This window comes from Caretta caretta, chromosome 2, assembly GCF_965140235.1.
Source record: "Caretta caretta isolate rCarCar2 chromosome 2, rCarCar1.hap1, whole genome shotgun sequence".
Lineage (NCBI taxonomy): Eukaryota > Metazoa > Chordata > Testudines > Cheloniidae > Caretta > Caretta caretta.
Window position 1 is genome coordinate 30,225,337 of NC_134207.1, and position 22,581 is coordinate 30,247,917.

Consider the following 22,581-nt stretch of genomic DNA (forward strand, 5'->3'; position numbering starts at 1 on the left):
CTGGGAAATGATGGAGAAAAGGGGGATAAAATGGGGGAGTGAGGAGGATGCACCAAATGCTTTTAGGCTTTTATAGTTTATTTTATTTCATTTTAATTCTTAATATTCTATTAAAATGTCATCTTAATAATACCAACCTATTATTATGTCAGCATAATAATAACAATAGAGCTTCCTCTCTTAATGCTGCAGTAAGTGTATCCTGGGCTAATAAACTCTGAATCCAAAATACCTGGGGAGCCTTGGCCTCCATGTATATTCAGCCCAAGACATGGTTATTGCCTTGTAAAAAAGAAGCACTTCTTCTATATATTGCTAACTGTACTGTACCCACTCATGCCTTTGGACAGTACACTATTCAAAATCTTTTTTACTATTTGTTTTGCTTAGTATTGTTTGCCTCTTATAAAATGACACATTATAAAAGGATATACATACATACATACATACATGTTGTTTTTGTATATAAGATTTAGATGTCATGGTTATCATTCTTGTTCAAAGGGGTGAATTTAATCTAAATCTCAATCGATAAAGACTTACAGGATGTGAATATAATTTTACATGCTTTTTGACAGAAAACACGGTTTCAAGGACTTTAGAGCTTGTTGAATTAATTTTATGTCATTCTTTGATTAAATTAGAAGTTTGATACAGGTAAGTGCGTTGACATAATATATTTAGTCATCTGCAAACTGATTGACTTAGTATAACATGACATTCTGAATAAAAATAGTACTATATAAATTCAATATATTATATAATAAAGGGATTAACAAGTGGCTAATTGATTGACCTCATAATGTAATTCTTAATGGACAAGCATGGGGGTAGTGAAGTCTGAAAGGTATTTGTGCTCCACCCATTGCCATTTAGTATTTTTATCAATAACGTAGAAGAAACCATGAAATCATTGCTGATTAACTTTGCAGGTGACACAAAGGTTAATGCAGTAGTAAATTAAAATGCAGTACTAAATTAAAATTTCTACAGATCTATCTGGAGAGTTTGGTGTGTGAGACACAATTGTACATTTGTTTTAACTGAGCCAAAAGGCAAAGTCATATATCTAGGAACAAAGGACATAGGCCACACTTACATGATGGGGGACTGTATCCTGGAAAACAATTACTCTGAAAAAAGATTTATGGGTGACAGTTTATAATAAATTGAACATGGCCTTCCAGTGGAATACTGTGGATTGGAGTGCGAATGTATTCCTTGGATATATAAAAAGTGAGAAATGAGTGGGGATAGGGAACTGGAATTACTTCTCATTACAATACTGGTGAGGCAGAATACTGTGACAAAGTTTTGATGTCCACAATTTAAACTGGATGTTGAAAAATAGGAGTGTGTTTAGAGAGCTCAAACAATGAACTGGTATATAGAAAACACAGGTTACATTGAGAGACTTAAAGAGGTGAAACTATTATTTTATTGAAGAGGAGATTAAGAGATGACTTGATCAAGATCTATAAGTACTTACAGAAGGAGAAGATAACTGAGGATAGCACTCAATGTATTAGAAAAAGATGAAACAAGATCCAATAACTGGAAGTTGAAGCTAGAAAAATTCAAATGGAAAACAAGGCACAAATTAACCAGAGGAACAGGTAACCAAGGGATGTGGTACATTCTCCATCGCTTGGAGATATAGATATGGATATAAAAGATATCCTCTATTTCATCCACAAGTAATTGGGCTCTGTGTAAGAATTATTGAGTAAAGAGCTCTGGCTTGTGGTATGGAGGTCAGAATAAATTATCCTTTCTGGCTTTGTAATCTATGAAATTGTATAGATCATATAAGTGAATCATCACTGAGGAAGAAATTAAGCTGTAAAAATTATGACAATTACTCATCAAGTATAATATAAAAATTAAAAATTGAATTAATTGAATTAAACACAAGTGCTTATATTGTTTTAAATGTAGCATATGCATAATCAGCAAATTCAAGAACAAATATGTAGGAGCATAAAAAGATCACAATTTATTCTACAATATATGGAATCTCAGAAAGTGTGTGTGTGTGTGTGTTTGCATGTGAGCACAGTCCTATGTAGCCAGGCAAAATAGTAGAACTTGTGTAATTGAGACTTAAAGACAATAGGAAACATGTTATTCACACACACATACCCCATCACCACCACAAAACAATATTGTTCTGTGCTGCTGGAATACTGTGAGAACCCATTCTCTGTCAGAACAAAGCAATGGTTATCAAGGATGGACCTCTGGATCCTGGTTTATCACATGGATTTGTTTAATCTGACAAGAAGACAAATTCTTCATTACTTCGCACATGGTTTGCTGGGAGGAGTTGTGGACTGGGAAAAGGCATCTTCAAATATCCCTTCTTATTTTAGCAAGGGATTGAGAGGGGTGATTTGATCAGACCAGCAGAGGAGGTGCCCACTCCCTGGAGTACTGGTTGGAAGAAGGCAATGGGGTACCAAGGTTATCCTCCTTGTCTCTCCTGAGTGCTCAGCATGCACATAGTGGGTCTACTTGAGCCTGGGCTTTGGAGAGTAGAGTAGAATCTCCACTTTGCTTGGGCATGCATTGGCCAGTTTAGGAGGCTGAGGGAGCTGATTGGCTCCAGTGAAAGACCCCACCATCACTCCCCATGGTATGAATCCCCAGGCACACAACAGTCATCTTTGCTGCTGGAAGGTGCCCCACTCCCCTGCCTTATAAGTGCTGTATCTGTCAGAGCTGGGTTTACAGGCTTGTTGTGGGTCTAACCCAATCACCTTTTGGGGTCAGAAAGGAACTTTTTCTTCTGGGCAGTATTGGCAAGGTGGCTTTTCGGTTATTTGTTTGTTTTGTTTTGTTTTTCCACTTTTCTCACTGTGTCTTGGAAGTAGGGGATAATAAGTACAGAGATAACACCCCATCCTTCAACACCTCCCCTCCCCAATGGTATGGGGATCAATATGGTCCTAACGTCTGTCTAGTGTCTTTTGAGCATGGTAAGAGGCTTTACGGTTCTAGTTTCTGTGGTAAACCTGAACACATGACCCACAAGCACTGGGAGATCCTATTAGGCCGTGAGGTGAGGGGAAATTTTAAATCTTCTCAGACTGAGCCGCCATTATCTGTCCCCTTGTATTCCTTCATGGTGGGAAGGTGGAGGGATTCTGCAGGGGCTGAATCATGAATTTGATAGCAGAATGTTGGCAAAGGAAACCAAGCCTCATTCTTTGTTTGCATTGCATTAAGACAAGATGGTAAGTGGTTTGTTTGTAATTCATTAGTGTGTCAGATATTTGTGTTGCATGTTCCAAGTAAATTAGATCAGGTTATTTTAGTTTATTTTAGCACTAGTTCTTCTTCCATATTTACACTGTCACTGCATAGAAACAGATATGAAGAAAATTAGGATACGAGGAAGCCTACTTTAAATATGCTGATACAATATAATTGGCATTTTCTTTCAATGTGTTCATTTGTATTGTTTTTCATTGGAAGAAAACCTTCTTAACCTTTGGAGGTAACAGGCACCCATATTATATATTCCTCTACAATTTATTTGTTGATCAAAAATTGGCACATTCCCAACCACCAGTCCAGGTACTGAACCTGGTACTAATTACACTTCCCTATGCCAACATGCCACTGAAACATCAGGGCAGATTTAGCATCACCTTCTCTCAGGATTGTCCACTTGAGAGAATCAGCTTTAATTTTCAGTCAGGATTCCATAAGAGCCTACAGTGGAGTCTGCTAAAGGCATGTGCTGATTTAGCACGCAACAGCCCCCCTCTGATCAAATACCCCCCAGCTTCCTTGACCATATACCACAGCTGGCCAGAATTTCCTGCTTTGCACCTTTAGTTGCTAGGCAGTTGCAGCTACTTTTTGATTGTCACACTCTTGGCCATAGCAGCAGTGGTGCTGAGGCAATGCCCAGGGTGCCACGGTTGGGGGGCACCGGGATTAGGGTGCTATTTTTGTTGTTAGCGACAAAAGGGCCAGGGTATAGTGCCACAATTCTCCCCCATACAGGTCAGATGGTCTTTGATTGTTACTATTTCAGATATTTTGTAAGTGGATTAATTTTTTACTAACCTCCTAGAATGTTCTGAACCTTTGTGGAATTTTGTGGCACTTCCAGATTTTCTGAGAATTCATTTTCCTTGAACCTCCTAAAATGTTGTCAGCCATGCCCTTGTGGGTATATGAGGGGGTGGGGCATCACCAGTCAGTTAGTGAGATATAAAAACAAACCGTAGTGAAGTTGGAGCCCAGGTGCAATATTGTAAACCTTGTTTTACTGTGTAATTGTGAAAGTGTACTTGTGTTTTAAGAGGTGAAGAGTGTAAGTAGCAACTAATAAAGGACATATTTAATGAGACAGCAGAGATATCTATCAAACACCTATCTAAACAACAATATAAAAGAAATATTGTTAGTTCTTCTGCCATGCTTTTGCCGTCGTGACTGCTACTACTTTGATGAGAAGCTGCCTTGATTATGTTGTGGTCTACAGAGGTGCCATCACTGCTGACAAAGAAATGGCAGAAAAAGCATATTAATTGGAAGAAGAGACAGTTTGGTAACGAGGATAGAGATGAAGTGATGAGAAGCTCAGAAGAAAAATTCAAGAGGGAGGGTTTTTTGCTCACTCATTGACACTGCTTGAGTGTCCATTGGAGAAAGGTTCGAACAAATGAAGGACCACAAAAAGACTTGGGCAGTTGTCTGACCTTAGTAAGACAAGAAAACACTCGTGAACAATTGGTACAGACCTTCAGTAGATATTGACACATGGAGAATGTTCGGATGTTAATGATAATGTCTATGTCGAACTGGACAACATCCATCACATTTTGCCACATGGGAAGCACTCTCCACTCCAAGTTCTCCAATTCACTCGCAATGTAGAGCTGAAGGACGCTATTCCTAATGTATGGATAGCTTTGAGGATTCCGCTCACGCTGCCGGTTACAGTTGCAAGTAGAACTTTTTGAATCTCAGGTTCATTAAAACATATCTTTGATCGACGATGGCAGATGAGAGACTGACATCGCTTTCTGTTTTATGGCTTGAAAATGCCATTGGCCAGTCTTTGGATCTCTGTGACACTGTGTTTCGGTTTGCGACCTTTTGAACTAAAGGACTAGGTTTAGCATTCTAAGGCTGTCACCTACTGTAACACTATTTAATACTGCCCCCCCCCCAGTGTTGGTGCACAGTTCAATTTCTTGATGTTAGTACATTTCAGTTATTCTTAAAATTAAAAAGTTTCTATAGGCTTAGAGGAAACATTTTTTGATTTGCTTATATATGGCATGAATAAATACAGATTTACAGATCCTAGAGTACAAATTTATTGTCTTATATGACAGGGATAAATCATACATGCAAATTGTGCATCAAATGCATGAAATGGGGTACAAATCCAATAAAAAAATAAGGTATTCAAAAGTTTATCAAGTGGGGGAGGGTGAAGATGTCCCTCGCCACGGGTGCCATTTGGTCTAAGAACGGCCCTGAATAGAAGCATGTGCATTATTCAATATAGTGTATATCATTTAGACCCATCTTTCATAATATAGAGTAGACAAGTCTATGGGAAAATACTTTCCCTTGTCATAGTGATTATTTTTCATTTCAAATGGGAATTTTCAAGAGCAACGCTTCCCTCTGTTTCAATCCAAATACATCCTTCATTAATAGTTATTTTGTACACTTCCCTGTCCTGAGTGACAATGTTTGAATTACTGAGAAATCCAGATGTGCTTCTTCATGTAACTAGCCAAGGCGAACTGGCACTTATTTTTACAAAATAGTTTAGACTGGGTGTAATGACGCATCTGCTTTGCATCAAGGTATTGAACATCTATACCCAAAACCGGAATAGGGCTCTTTTCTCATCATTACTCTTTTTCCTGTGTGTGTTTACTTGTATATAGTAAGTATTACTTAAGTATTTTTAATAGGCATAATTAAGGCTACGATTTGGTCACGGAGGTCGTGGAAGTCACCTCTGTGACTTCAGCCCTCGGCCGCTGGGAGCTGCAAGGTACCGTCACCTCCTGTGGTGGAATCCCGTGACTGCGGGCAGCCTGGGGGGAATCCCACGGCAGCTTCGCAGGCGCTGTGGCTGAGGGCAGCGAGGAGGAATCCCCTGGCAGCTCCCCAGCCACCGGGGCCCCAGGACGCAGCGGGGGCATCCCCCAACAGCTCCCCAGCCGCTGGGACCACGGGTGGAGGGGAGGAATCCCCCAGGAACTCCCCAGCCTCCAGGGCGGGGGGGATCCCCCAGCAGCTCCCCAGCCGCCGCAAAAGGGGGGTCCCACCCAGCTCCCAGTCACTGGGCAGGGGCCGCAGCTCCCAGCCACAGCAGGGCAGGGTGCTGAACACTCCTCCCTCCCTGTTTTGTCATGGACATTTTTAGTAAAATTCAGGGACAGGTCACAGCGTGCGTGAATTTTTGTTAATGCCTGTGACCTGTCCGTGACTTTTACTAAAAATGTCCATGACAGAATCATAACCTTAAGCATAATGCATGAACTATGAACTACCCTAAATATGTAAACACACTGCGTTGACTCAAGTCTCTCAAAATTTAATGTAACAGAGTGTTTTGTAATGGTTAAATACAGTTTGTGTATTGATTCTTACTCTATAGAGTTTTAGGCTTACTGTAAATTGTTGTCTTTACTCCTTCTACTAATTAGGTAATGGATTACTATTAATAGTATTTTGAGATTAATTGGGTGCCCATCAATATTAATTGCCTCATACCTATTTTCTGCCTATGCAACACTTATTTCAATTTAGCAATGAATACAAGCTGCCAACATACATTTAAAAAGCAACTCCTGCACAATCAGATATTTAGTATCTGACATCATTTTAACATCATTAGCTGACAAGAACATCCATAAAAATAAAGAGGACTAAAAATTAAAAAGTGAATTATTACTTTTAAGACTTCTGTATTTGAACTGTACTTTATCTACAACTTCCTTTGTGGTGTTTCATTTTTAGAGCAAATTATTAATGCAAAAAGGTATTTGTGAACATTTGGGGGAAGGGGGCATGAAAGAACCAGACGTTTGCTTCCATGGTTTTCACAACCCTTTCCCTTTATCATTCGTATTAGTAAGTTAAGTGTGTGGGTTTTTTTTTTTTCTTTTTTTAATCACAAGTATTCAAGAGATGCAAAAGTCTTGAAAAAATACTCTTGTACTGAACTGACCATGTTGAAATCCTTTTTGATTCTGATTCTCTTGTTTATTAATGTTTTGAATATCCAATTAAGAAGCAGAAACAACTTAGGGAACCAGTCATGCACTATGAATAGTGAATAGTCAAAATACACAGTATGTGAACACCCTATACCATCAGCATTCATAACCATCATGATAGTTTCCAGGACTTGTGCTAAGTCCCCTATTAATAATAAAAAGGCTGGTCAATGTCATGCTCCAGGTTACTATAGGTCAGTGCAAAATTCAAAACTATACTACTGTACTTTTACCTCTGTATTTCCTTAGGACCAAAAAACCCCTCTCTCCAGTCTTAGGCTATGTTTACACTACAAGCCCTGGGTATGATTCCCCTGCTCGTGTACACATACTCACACTATCTCTCGTCAAGGTAGCACAAGTACAAATAGCACTGTAGCCACAGTACCACAGGTAGTGGCAGTAAATGCATGGCTGGGCTGAGCCGGGCCGAGTGCATACCCACCAGTTTTCAGGTGTTTGTGCTTGGCCCGTCTCAGTTGTGCCACCACTGCCATAACCAGTGCTACAGTAGCTACTGTTTATACTCAGGCTAACTTGATGAGAGCTAGTGCGAGTATGGGTACATGAGCAGGGGAATCACACCCCTCACTTGTAACATAGGCATAGCCTTAGTTAGCGGGTGCGAAGGGTGTGTTTGGTGTCAGAGCTTTGGAAAGGTCCATGGGACTAAGTGTGGTACAGGCAAAGAATTTTGACAAAGTCAGAATCCTCTAAATATTTTGTCCAAAACTTGGATAAACCTAACTCTCACTTCTTTTGAGGTTCCAAAACATTGGGTTAACTTTTGTTTTATATAATATCTCATTTTTTAAAAATAAAGCTGTTTATTTAGGATATTTGAACAGGTTTACAAAACCTTTCCATATAAATATCAGAGACAAAATGAAAATTGTTACAACAGTCAGCTTTTGTTCAGAGAAACATACAGAAATGTAATAATTAAATCTCTCTATTTAACAGGGTATTTCCATATTACAGAGTGAACATATTTACACTAGCCAGGATGTGCTGTTTCTGATGATTTTATTAAATTAAGTGAAATATTTGATTCACATATTTAAAAAACCAGGCACATGTATCAAATGTTCATATTAAAAAAAAGTTGGACAGGTATTCTGTTATTTTTTGCAAGTAAATGTACTTTATCTGAGTACTGAATTAATGATAACCAAATATCTAAGTATCTAGTTGTGCTCTGCATATTTTGCTGACTACAAAATCGGTATGTTAATTTTTCCGTAACAACTACCTCCCATATTGTTTTGAACCATTCCTCCAGAGTTGGCTCTGCTCTTCTAGATTCTGTCTGGAAGCAAAATTGCCAGAATACTTTGAGACAGGCTATCCTTGTGGTGTTTGCATCTGATATAGATGCACACTTCAACTCTATTCATTGCCACCATTATGGGGTAGAAAGGGGTAATTTGAATTGCTAGGTACCAAGTAATGTTATTTTAAAATTAATAAAGGTATTATGAGAGATAAGGTGGGTGAGGTAATATATTTTATTGGACCAGGTTCTGTTGGTGTGAGAGACAAGCTATTGAGCTTATACATAACTCTTCTTCAGAGCTCTTGGAGTTTGTCTCAAGGTCCCTAGAGTTACCATTTATTTGTTATAGAAATTAAAGTTCAATTACTTATGTTGTACAAAGTACAAATTTAATATCACATATATTGTTTGATCATAGCACAAAAGAAAATAGTATGAAGTTAAAGCAAGGTAAAGTTTAAAATGCAGCTTTTCTGAGTTGGTCCATTAAAAAAGATTCTCACGCACCTTTTCTCTCTAACATCCTGGGACCAACATGGCTACAACTATATTGCATGATAAATACAAAGGCACACAAAAGTTTAATGACCAAAACAAACAAACACAAAATAATTGTATTCATATAATTTTGCATCATTATGGAGGGTCTGTCCACCTCATATGCTCCAGTATATCTTTTAATTAGATGTTTTCTATGATAACTTATTTTCTCTTGAAGATATTAATTTTAATAATTAAGTCAGCGGCCATATACTGTACAATTTCATTGTAACCAGCAGCATAGACATAAGTGGTTGCAATTCTAGAGAGAAATGACTTAGCTGTGAATTTTTGATCTTTATCTGGCAATTTCCACTGTTTTTCTTAGTTTCTATATTTCAAATCCTGTTCCCTTTAAAGTCAGTGGTGCCAGGATTTCACCCTATATTGCATATGTATACTGTGTACCTTTCATGTAAATGACTTCTATGGAATATTTATAGTCTATACAGAGGAGTACACAATATTAAAAGATGCTATACATTTGTATCTGAAATGTTTAAAATGTTTGATATTAAATTGTATGATTTGAGAAGGGGTTAAGGTTACACATGTAACTTTAACTTTTACATTTTCTGACATTCGAATATTTCAGCAGACCACCTTGACATTATTTTAACAAAGTTTTCTCTATGGAATTGTATATGTAATTTTGAGTCATGTTACATAAATATTACTATGTACACAAGAGATCTAACCCATCTGTTTGTGAAATGATGGTGCCTTAAAAAGTCATACAATGAAATTAAGCCAAGATGTGTGTGTTTATCAGCTGGTTAAGGCATTCATGGAATTATTCAACACACAATTGTTTTAATCCAACATGTCATTTGGTTTATTTTTCAAAGAAATTTCCCCTCTGTATTGAGGCTGTTGTCCTTTTGTTGTTTTGGAGGGAGGAATAATTTGCCCTGTGCTGTATAATGAGAGGTTTTTACCAGAGTTTTAGTTGTTAGAGCTTTTTGTTTGCTTTCCAGGTTTGTGTAGCATGGGATATATTGTCTTTTGATTTAGTAAGGGTGCAGTTAAATAAATTCTGTGCATGATTTGAACAAGCGGAAACTTTTAATAGTTCAAGTAATTAATATAGCATAATCAATTCCTATGAGTTCCCTCATCATATGATTCACTCTTAGTTAGGGAGTCTGTGTAAGGAACAAAAGTGGGGCATAAGTTAACCTGTTTATTTACAAACTGTCTTTTTATTAAGTGAGAGAAGGCAAAGCAGCCTGGCTGCCTCCATATTTTAGGCTATCTGTTAACTGTGGACATTTTATTACTGCTGAATGTTCAGAAGAAAAAAAAAGAGCCATGTTAACAGTGCACATATACCAATAAAATAAAGGTTAAAAACTGCCTCCATCCAATTTCCTCAGCTCAGCAATCTGAAAGTTAATGGAGTTTTCACTGCATGAAATGTGTTGGAAAGTACTCTTTTTATTTTTAACTGGCATTTCTGAACCTACTCTGTATTATTTTTCAAGGGAACATTTGTGACCCTGGCTTCATAGGAACCTTTTGTAAGAGACTGCAAACAAGTTTTCAGCTTACTTTAATACTGGCTTAACAATCAAAAGGAAAGTTGTCATGTTTAATATTTAAACAAAATGTTCAGTTTTTAAACATGGAAGTTCTTTTTTATGATTACTAAACCAGTATAAAAATTATTTCAAGAGATTTGTATCCCAGAAGGAACTTCGCGGCTAAACATCGGGTAGCAAGAAATATTTGAGTTTTGTGAAAAATGCCTATATTTGACCAGATGTAGTAGTGATAATAACAAATAATAAATAATTATTAATATTTTCTTTTATCCATCCATAAATATAACATCAGTGTTTCTAACAGTTGCAGTTCTACTAGTGATATATTTAAATAGTTTGGAACCAGGAATCAATTCGTACAGATATGTAAATGTTTTTTTATCAGTAATTCTTGTAAATGTTCTTCAGTGGACTGACAGTTTAATTCACAGGCTGTTTAACAGTATTTGTGTGTGTGTGAGAGAGAGAGAATGTGTAAAAGAGAGAGAGATGGTGGGGTGTGTTAATATAGCTTATTGAAGCTTTTTAAAATAATAGAATAAGTATTTGACCAAACCTCATTGATGCACTGTAGTCTTCATGGGGTAGTGGGATATATATCAGAAGAAAACAGGTTGGATCACTTTTCCAGGATTCTAGGGAGGTGGTATATCCGTAAGTGTTATCATAAGTTTAGGTGTTATCATACCTTATTTGACTGGGGAGCATTGTGTGACATGAAAAGATTTCCTGTGCCCCGGAATTAAAATTGGACTGACAAAATAATAGTAAAGGGTTGTACTGGAGGATGTTAGAGCAGGTGACCTAATAGTGGAGGTCTTCTTGTCACATGGAATAGTCAGTAGTGGACCCAGTGAACTAATTTCTATAATTCTATACTTTCTATAACTTAGTAACAAAAACTCAAACCCAGATAATGAGAAGGATTATTTTTGCAGTTATGATGTATTATTATATCAGAACAGTAAATAAAGTCGTGAAATAAAAAGCCATTTCTTAAGTTTCATTACTATATATATCTTTTTTTTTTTTTTTAAGTCTAGTACTGGTATCACACATTCTTAGATTTCACCAACCAAGTAATGAGTGTAAACTCTTCAGGCACCATAAGAGGTCATTTATCCTCAAGTAATTTATTGCCTAAGTTAACAGTGACCAGAAGTGGTTACCCTCAGTGATGTGTTTGGGGGCCTATGTTAATTATGTCCAGTTCCTGATGATTAGATGTCCACAACACAAAACAGACATCATGGTTGGTAGTCTTAGTAAAGAGAACAATGTCTTGAATAGGCATTTGAAGTGGTTTATCCAAGTTAGGTTTGAGGTATGTTTGTGTAGTGTGAAGCTTGCATTGCTGTTGTCTTATATTTTACCCGTTGCATGGATAACCAGTCTTCAGGCTCCAGCAGTATTAATCTAGTAATCTTTTTTCTAGCAATATAAGTGCATTTACAAAGTGATATACTACAGCTTACTTTTTTAGGATAAGAATTAGTGTGTCAATTCTTTGTTAAAAATCATCATCTTAGTTCCTAAATAGCAGGCATTTAAGTTGGATTTTTGTGTTTCTATTTTGGTGTTATCAATCAAACTAACTGATGCTGTTATAATATTAAGCTGATGACACTTCTTAGTGATATGCAAAATATGTCTCATAAAGGACCTAATTTATATGACATATTTTGTATACCACTAAGAACTTTATCAGCTTTCAATTTTCATATACTATGTACATGCACTTTTTTTAAAGGGTAAACTAAATTTTCTTTGAAAATTCCAGATGAAACACTTCCAGATGAAGCAATCAGTCACTTTAATATGTTTTCAGACATACAAATGCCAATGATGCCAATATTTTGACAAGGAAATCCCACAAAATTCCCCCCTTAGCATGCATACCAGGAGCATATGTCTATAGTCCCTGATGTAGCAAAGCACTTGATTGTATTCCTAACTTTAAGCCTGTTAGTAGTCAGTAGAATTAATCATGCTTAATTTTAAGAGCATGCTTAACTACTTTCTGGATTGATGCTATGAAGAAGGTCTGTGGAGGCCATTTCTTTTTCCCTCATGACAGTATAAAGACATATCAGTTCTTGCCAAACATACTTTCTATTACATGCCAACTTTGTGCCTACTTTCTAATCGCACAAAACCGAACACACTTGCCCTGTCCCTTCTCTGAGGCCCTACCCCGCACACTCCATCCCCCCTCCCTGTGTTGCTCGCTTTCCCCCACCCTCACTCACTCGCTGGGGAGGGTCCCTTTTTGACTGGGTGTTCCAGTTGAAGACGGGACACCTGGCAACCCTAATTTACATCTATATTGGAAATATCTATACTGGTGTTCAGTGTATCTCCTTTTATTTGTCTCGTCTTTAAATAGTCCCAGTCTTATCAGCCTTTCATAGAGAAGTTGTTGCAATCATTCTCAGTACCCATCTTAAAACACCCATCTATTTCTGCTATATCCTATTGTAGAATGAGAGTATTCACTACAGTGGTGCTGTATTATTTTCTGAAGTATTTGGATATAATGGGGAAAATGTTTAACATGAGATGATAGCTTCTGTTTAGTTAAGGTTTGCTTAAATATGACATGTCATGAAAGTCTGCATGGTTGAATAAAAATTACCGAACACTGAACTAGAGGAATGGGGCAAGAACCTGTATAGAAATGTCCTCCTCACTGTGGGGTTTTTTAACACCTCACATTTTGTGCAATCTGCTTCACTCCAAAAGACAGAGATTTTTGTTTTCAGAAGTATTTTGTATGAGCCACAAGAATAAGTCATTGCTGAAATTTGTATACATACAGGTTGGCATAATTTTAACAGTGGGCTCCTGGAGGCACCTGAGAGCCACCTCACACTTGCCAATACGCAGCATCAGCCAATATGCAGAGCATTTTATAATTGAAAACAGATGAAGTTTACATTCTAATTGCTAAACTTTTCAACTTTTCACAGCTATAGGTTTGGACTCTTGCCCTGAACCACAGACCCCTAGCAATGGAATTAAAATTGGAGATAGATACATGGTTGGAGATGTGGTCTCTTTCCACTGTGATCAGGGATATTCCCTTCAGGTAGGTCAATTTTACAGTTTCAAAATCTGTCTTTCACTTCAATATTTTTTTATGTCCAAGTTCTTCTATATCAACTCCACACTGAAAATGTCATCATAATAGAATGGATGATGGCTTTGCAGGGCTGATAAGTCTCTTTGTGTCAGATATAAGATCTACCACTATCCAACTGTCCTCCAAAAAGTGTTGATCTCTATTTTCTCTTCCTGTTGTTATTATTTACTATTGATGCCCTTGGTGTGCATAAGTCTTAACAGATGTCGTATGTCTTGGTCTCAGCCCTGATAATCTGATAATCTAAATTAAATAAATAAATTGATGAATAATAGCATTAGATCATGAAATCTAGGAGGAAAATGAAAAGAATTTGAAGAGGAGAAAAAACAGTAAACAAACAATGGGAAGGGAATTCTGCCACTGGGAGATCATTTTTTTTCCAGGAAAGCAGATTATACATATGGTTTTATTTCAGATGTTTCCTGTTTGTTACTTTTTCTACTATTTTAACCCAAAGGAAAGTTTCAAAAATGGGTAGGTTTTTTTTTTTTTCCAAAACAAGCTATTCCATGGTACTAAATAAGATCGGTCTGGAGGCAATTTAGTGAGCATGAATTACAATTAGTTTTGTAAGGAATATTTTATGTATTTGAGTCTCCTCAGATGTGCATCCAATAGGAAACTGTCTGCCCAAGTCAGAGGTTTGGATTTTTTTTCAGACTTCTTTCAGCTAAACCAGAAAACCAAATGCAAAACCTAGTACTGTGTGGATTTGTGTCACTCTTTGAAGGACTAAGGATCCAACTGATAGATTATTTTCCTCTAAAAACATATTATTTTTTCATCAGACTCTATAGTTAATATTATTTGTTTTATTTAGTGGCGTAGACATGATGCTCCCAGGATATTAGAGAGACAAGGAGGGTGAGATAATATCTTTTATTGGACCAATTTCTGTTAGTATAAGCTACAAAGCTGGTCTCTGTTGCCATCAAAAGTTGGTCCAAAAAAACGTTTTACCTCACCCATTGTGTCTTCATTTTATTTAACTCTCTCAGAGCATAAAAGAGAGAGAACACAACAGAATGTAAATTACTTATAGAAAATGTATTGTTAACTTTCTTAGCTAATGACATGCATCATGAAGCAAAAAGCTTTCTTGATGTGATGTAAAAATACATAAGTTATTAACTAGTTCTTGACACCTTATGAGCAAAAGTAAAGACTCATTTCTTTGCCTTTCCTTTTCTCAATAACATCCATCTAGCCTTCTATACTCCGCTACCGCATAAAATGCACACAAAAAATTCTGTCATCAGACCCAGATTCTGTGCATTAGAGGGAAGGGTGTCAAACACAAATCATTCCAACACCTGCTTCACACAATTCTGTTAGGACCCACATGGTATGGTGATGGATGGATTATCAAAAGAACCTAAAATTTTGTAGATCCTACTGTAAAATAATGCAATGGATATTGTAAACTGAGAGATCATTATTAATAATAGTGTGTCTCTTGATCATACAAATGGCAGCAAAGCTTTTTCACCCTGTCATATCAACCACATTTTATTTATTCTTCACTTCAAGCCAAACCTAGTCCCAAGCACCAGTGCTGAATCCAAACACTTTATTGGGGATCTCTGTACAGGAAAAGGAGTCAAGAATTCTTCTTCACAAGGGTGTTAAGCTTAAAAGAACACTTCCAGCACCTACCGTGCAAGGAGTCTCCCTTGGGCTGGGGACAGAGGATGGATATAACTCTTTGGTTACAATTACACTTGTAGCTGGGCGATGTGATTCACAGCTCATGTAGACATACATGGTTTACTCTCTGGCTTTGATTATGTAAGTGGTTGCTGTGGAGTTCCTTGCTCCCTCTGCTTAGCAACAGGAGGTAGCATGAGTGACAACAATGGAAAGTATGTACGCTCAGGATGGCAGAGCTTTTGCAACAGGAATGTTTGTTTTCCCTCCTTGCCTTTATATTCCTTACTCATCCTCACTCAGTTCTGCAAACTGCTATTTGGATTTGGGACTTCTGTCCTCATCCTTCCTCATACTCCCCCCTAAGCCATGGGATCATCTTAGTGCTGTGACTTCCCTGTCTTTCAAGATTAGCTGATGGGGCCTCTGCCGCTCCTAATGCTTTTCTTGCAGCTTTGACTGTGACCTTCTGGAGGTCTCAGTTTATTCCTCATGTTGCCTAGAAAAGGAAGGCAGCATGAGGATGATTGTAGGAGGCTGCCATTAAGGAGCAACCAAACAATTATTTCTGTGTATTTTCACCTTTGTTTTATTTCATACAAAAATACTGGAGTGTGAACAGATGAGTCACACTGAACATGTGAAAAAAAAACAAATGTAATAATTAACAGCATAGACCATGCAAACACACACACACACACAATCCCATTGGACTCTTTTGCCATCACATACAATTTGATATTGTGACTTCGGTTTTGTGTCAACCCTGAGCTGATAGCATGCAGTAAGATGGAAATGCTTTTTTTCTCTGCTAGGAGAGAAGATAAGTGGGCTGCAGACTAATTAATAAATTGCCTTAAATTACTGATTGTGGGCTTTACAAATACTCAGTTCCTACAGATACTGTAGGCTTTGAACTGCAATACAGCTTTAAGAATAAAAGCAGCTCATTTCAAATCAAGGTTGCACAAATAGTTCTAACAAGAACATCTTGAAATATACACTCTATAATTTTCCAACAGAGGCCAGATGCATTATAGTTCTTTTAACTTTCTGTTTGATACCCCAACCCAGACATTCATGATTACCTAGGGAGGTGGTAGAATCTCCTTCCTTAGAGGTTTTTAAGGTCAGGCTTGACAAAGCCCTGGCTGGGATGATTTAACTGGGAATTGGTCCTGCTTTGAGCAGGGGGTTGGACTAGATGACCTTCTGGGGTCCCTTCCAACCCTGATATTCTATGATTCTATGATTACATGAGAGATGCTGAGCCACATAGTGGCTGTCTCTGGGTGTGTCTTGGAACCATCTTGATTTGGATTCTCTTGATATACCAAAGGAGCCATTTTGGAACATTTATGGCACATATTTTGTTGTAAAAGAGCACTGCTTCTTATAGAGAACAGTACTGAAACTCTAATGTTTTAATTTCTGGACACTTAAACCGACTTGTTTTTCTGTCAAGAGTGGTTTAATCCATTAGAATACATTTTTCTTGACCTAAATGTAAATATCTTTGCCAAATATGCTAAAGCATTAGTATTGGAATATACTAATAATTAAACAATACTGAATTGCTTTAGTTGGGTTTAGATCTTGATTTTTTAAACTTTACAGTATGATTCAGCTCATCAAAATGTTATGGCTAGTAACACAGAATTCAAACTTGTATTCTTAGTACCAGCAATAAAATTACAAACCATGGAACCATTTTGTTAAAGGGGTGGGTAGTCACACAAGTAAGGATTACATGGTCCGGTAAAGTACAAACTACAAAAGTAAAAATAGAGTTAAACATTTTATAAGCTCTTCCTTTTTATTTATATTGATGTTGTCAATGAGTATCACTGCATGTTATTGTTATGACTATAAAGAAGTAGTGTACTGTATTTGGAAAATGTGTTAATATATGTCTTGTCTTGTCATTGTAGGGACATTCACATATTACCTGTATGCCTGGACCAGTGAGAAGATGGAATTACCCTATTCCAATATGTTTAGGTATGTTCATTGTATGTAAAATTTGCTTCTTCAGTTTGCTAGACTGAAAATTATGCAAGACCTGGAGATAAAGCATTCTCAGTCAGGGGTGTTTGATTATAGAATACACATCCAAAGGAGATCAGATCGATCTGTAGTCTATCAGAGTGTACTACAAAACTGTCCTCTTTGGTAAAGCTTTCCCACAATAGTCAAATATGTGGAAGAAAGGAGGAAATATGTCACAAGTAGAACCTCCTCTACGAGGGAAGGGAGAAGAGCAGAAGACTTATCAAGTTTTCCAGGGACCTCTTTAGGCAGAGCTAATGTATCTTTTAGATACTACACTGGTGAGTTCTATAGAAAATTATGAAAGAAAGAGAGAAAGAGTGATTAAAATTGAAAAGATTCTCAATAGTATGCCTTGATTGTAACTACTGCCTACAAGTATCTCCCTCATTTTGCAGCACAATGTGGTGGTGCTATGTCTGACTTCAGTGGAGTGATTCTTAGCCCTGGGTTTCCTGGAAACTATCCCAGCAGTTTAGATTGCACATGGACAATAAAACTGCCTGTTGGGTTTGGTATGTATCCTTTCAAGAATTACTTGTGTCTTGTGTTTATGGCTTTAAAATACTTAACAATTTTTAAAATATTTTATATATTTATATTGTTCCACAAATTTCTGCCAGTGGATTTAAAATACATTTTAAAGATTAGCAGTGTCATACAATTGAGAATCAGGTTATAAAGGGCTTGTGCATAAAGAAAACAATGGTAAAATTCACACAACTACTGTTACTTGCTTGTATCTGCTATTAAATATAAAACTAGTTTACTATTTTTAAAGTTTACCCCATCCTTATAGTCATTTTATATTTATAGTATGTATGTTAATTATGCACTTATTTTCAGTGTTGCAAAACCCACTCACTGTGACACATATGCCATCTATGTTGGTGGCCAGCACCTTTAACTTCTAAGAGTGGATCTGAAAAATTTGGGGTTAGATGGATTCCAGTTAATTATCTGGTAAATTATACACCTCTGGTCAGAGAAGGGAATTCTCCTCCCTTCCCTGCCAGACTGATAAGTAGCAGGGCAGGAATTTTTCTCCACATCCAAGCACTAGTAAAAGCACAACCTCTGTTCAGTTATCATTTAAATAGAAGATCTTGGCAACAGACTTTATGGTGTAATAGACTTTATCAAAATGTCCCATGGAATTCAATAGGGATGAAGCTAATAGCGTTCTATGGAAAATAAATATGTCTTTAGAACTTATTGTTAAACACCAAATACATTTACCCATGAAGTGTCATTGGGCCAGAGAGAGACTGCCCTGATGGCCTATCCATTCTTACACTCACTTGGGAGAATGGAGACCCAGCTTCAAGTTCCTTGTCCAATGAATATTTATTTATACAAAAGGTGAGAAAAAATTCCACTCCAGAATAGCCGGGGCATTCACATAGGATGCATGAGCAAGGCAGAGTACGGAGTTGAACCAAGGTCTCCTACATTCAAGGTGTCTGCCCTCACCACCTGGCTATTTTGGTTTCTTGCTCCCAAAAATTATTTCTGTTTTTTTTTTTTTAAATTCCATAAGTGCTCAGTTTTGTCCTAAATGGGCAAATGGGAAAAGTTTTGAAATCTTGAAATGTTTTGTGGGACATGAAAACTATTTCCCACACAGTTCTATATATTCGAGAATATTAAACTCATCATAATTCTTCCTGAACAAAACACATCTTTGGGGTCTGGGCACACATTATCTTCTGCTACATGATAGATGTATCCAAATAAAATAATCTGAGAACAATTTTTTTCCAGAAAATACCAGAAAACAGTGCCTGTCAGCTGCACTGTCTATTGTTGTCCTTTTGCTGTGATTTCATATTAATAAGAGCCAGTTCACCTTTAAAAATATACTTGGTATGTTCATACAAATGATTTCTAATTAATATGTTTACAGATTACTCAAACAGAAACCCACACACACAAAAGAACATCATTAAGATTGTAAAGTCAAGCACTCAAAAGTTAGGAAATTCCAGAATTAAGGATGCCACTTGTGCATTATGCGTAGGCATTATGATTCAGTCTTTAAATTACATGTCCACATACAATTTTTTTTCTACAGTGCTCCTGCCATTCAATAGGACTTAAGCACCTGACTAAGTACTTTTCAAATAAGGGTACATTCCTGAGTTTGAATTTTTGGTTACAGGCTTTTTTAACTTTCAGATCATCTTTATCTTCACCACTGTTTGTGTGAGAAAGTACTAAAAACAAAGGGCGCTTAATTTACAGTTTTTTTCAATTATTAGTTAAATATGAATATCCAATCATGGCTAATTTGCAATTGATTTAAATGGATTTTTCATTTGATATTTTTGCTATTCTTTCTGAGATTTTTCCCTGATTATATATATAAAAAATGTTTGTTGTGCCATTGTATGCCTAATTCAGGAGAGACTAATAAACTTATGGATCAGTTAATGGAGGATATCCAAAGCAGAAAAATATGAAGACATTAATGAGACAAACAAGCACAACATTGAGTCAAAATGGAAGGATGACAGAATTTCAATGAAAGTGGACAAGTAGGGAAGATGGGAATGGTTTTTAAAAGGTCTGGAAAGAGAAGGCAAAAAGTTTGAACTTGATATAGTGGAAGAGAGCAACGGTGGAGTAATTAAAAGAGAGAAGGGCCATTGTGACTTGAGTGACAGGCAACAAAGATTATTTCAGAGCTGCCATTTGCATGGAGTGGAAGGGTGAGCATGGAATGTGAGAGTCAAGGAGGCTAGAGGGGAGGAAATGGCACTTATCAAGCAACCATCCATGATTATGAGGCATTTGAAGTTTTAGGTCTGTGAACTGAAATAAATTACCAACTCTAAAAATGTTACAGAACAAGAAAGGGGCAAGATTGGGACACAAGCTGATTGCATGATGTGTGAGAGAGAGAGTTTATGAGCCTGAATGACTGGATGGAAGGTGGTTTTGCCAACAGAAACAGAGAATGGGGGAAATGGATGTTATTTTAGAGAGGAAAAACACAGCAGGTTTAGTTTTAGTCATGTTAACCTAAACTTGAAAGGATGGCAGAATCAAAGAAGGAGAGAACAAATTTATAATGGAAGAAGTCTGTATGTTGTTATGAGATTTTCTCCAAAGCAAACAGAGCATAGGTACAGAGGCAGAAGTAATTGTAATTAAATCATGTACTAAACTTGTTCCCATAGAATATAAATGTTACATATCTCAGAAAACTATTCACAAAGCTTACATTATATCCGGAAAGAAATCTCTAGAGGTTGCAGTGACAAACACGATTTAAATGTTAAGATTTAGATAGTTACAAAATTATTAATGATTATTCAATAATTATATTGACATTATATGTCTTAATTGAACATTATATGAAATCATGATGATTGTCTTTGCCACCAAAGGGACTCAATCATCTTTGTAATGAAAGCACTGCATTATCATTGTACAGTGGCATTAAATAACTTCAGACAAAACAAAAATGCTGTTTTATTTTACCTTATTCAAAACAACATAAAAAGGGAAAATGTTTAATGGGTCCAGTATCCTGTATTTTGGTTGAGCAGTTCCTCTTTCTGCTGTCCCCTAATAATTGTAACAAATCATCTGGAGGGGACAGATAATCTGCAACTCATCTCGTAAATTCTTTTGTTGTTCCTCATTGAATCAAAGATGCAGAACTGTCTCATTATTTATAAGAGCATCCTTCAGCACAGTGTGTGGGGAATTAAGTATAAGAACTGCATTTCTAATTCCTAGTGTGAAGTGCAGAAAAATGTATTCCATAATGTTAGAGTACACCCTCTTTTGAAAGACTGAAATAAATTATGTATATGGTATTTATTGATTTGTACATAGTGCCCCCTTTAAAAAAATCAAAGCACGCTGAAGTATATTATTTAGAGATCACTTTATCTACCATTGAAATGCATATTTTTCTTGGATGGAACACAACTGAAATGAAAGGTACAATTGAGGTTATTAGACTGTAATTACCAAAAGTGGAATTTGGCAAAGATATTAGGAATAAAACCCTTAGTTTTGTAAAACATGCCATGGGATTTTTAATTACCTCAAAGGTCCAGGCTTTGGTTTGTATGTCTTTGGACAGACAGCACTTTCAACATCAGTATTCTTTCTCTTGCTGGGGCATTAGGTTTAGTAATTACTGTACGAAGAGGAAAGACTGTTTTTTACTGAGTAACCAACATGACATCCTGCAGTATAATTGTAATTGTTTAATACCACTAATACATGAATTTCTAATGTTCATCTGTATATAATTTGCATAACTGATCTTTATTCATTGGATACCAAATGCTTTTGTTTGCCCATATTGTTTTTCAGGTGTGCATTTGCAATTCGTAAATTTCTCAACTGAGACAATACATGATTACTTAGAAGTAAGAAGTGGATCTACAGAAACTAGTACTGTTATTGGGAGACTTAGTGGTCCTCAGTTACCAGCTTCTCTGTTTAGTACAACTCATGAAACCAGCTTATATTTTCACAGTGACTACTCACAGAACAAACAAGGCTTTCATATTATATACCAAGGTGAGTGATTTGATACACTTATGTGTGAACAAGCTGGTTGTTAAAGGCTATTTTTTCATTGTTAGAAAATAAATATGAAGGCTTATTCTGGAAAAGATTTGTGCATGTTTCAAAAACAAAGTGTTATGCACAATTTAATAAATTAAATTGGCACTGTGGTGGGATGCAGAGGCTACTTAACAATTTAGATCAAATAATCATTTTGGGGAAAAAATGAAGATGAGTACTATATCCATTTAAAGTGCAGTGGGAATGTATAAAGACAAATAATTGCCTGTGTTGGAAGTGGACAGTACATTGTAGATCATATTACTACTCCTTTGGAAATAAGGTGTAGGAAATTTAACAGCACAGTGGGCCGTAATACCATTGTCTGGCTATGCCAGAAGAATGACAGGAGACACTGGATGTTGTTTAATTAGGCCATAACTTTATTCCTAAATATCAGGGGGTATATGGCGGGTAAAAGTGTGGGATGCAGGTAATTCTATAATCATTTACATCCATGGGGGGCGGGGGAGACTGCTGACAGCCCTCCCCCTTTACCCATCTTGGTCCTCAGCCAACCCA

At 36.7% G+C, this 22,581-nt stretch overlaps 1 protein-coding gene across 3 annotated transcripts in view; it reads left to right on the forward strand.

The window, feature by feature from the left end:
* CSMD3 (CUB and Sushi multiple domains 3) overlaps window positions 1-22,581 on the forward strand; it is a 1,179,008-nt gene that overhangs the window by 975,929 nt on the left and 180,498 nt on the right. For all 3 annotated transcript variants that reach the window (XM_048841517.2, XM_048841518.2, XM_048841519.2), the window contains 4 exons: window positions 13,595-13,713; window positions 17,349-17,418; window positions 17,865-17,981; window positions 21,802-22,011. In XM_048841517.2, the coding sequence (XP_048697474.2) occupies window positions 13,595-13,713; window positions 17,349-17,418; window positions 17,865-17,981; window positions 21,802-22,011 (516 nt within the window). The remainder of the gene's footprint in view (window positions 1-13,594; window positions 13,714-17,348; window positions 17,419-17,864; window positions 17,982-21,801; window positions 22,012-22,581) is intronic.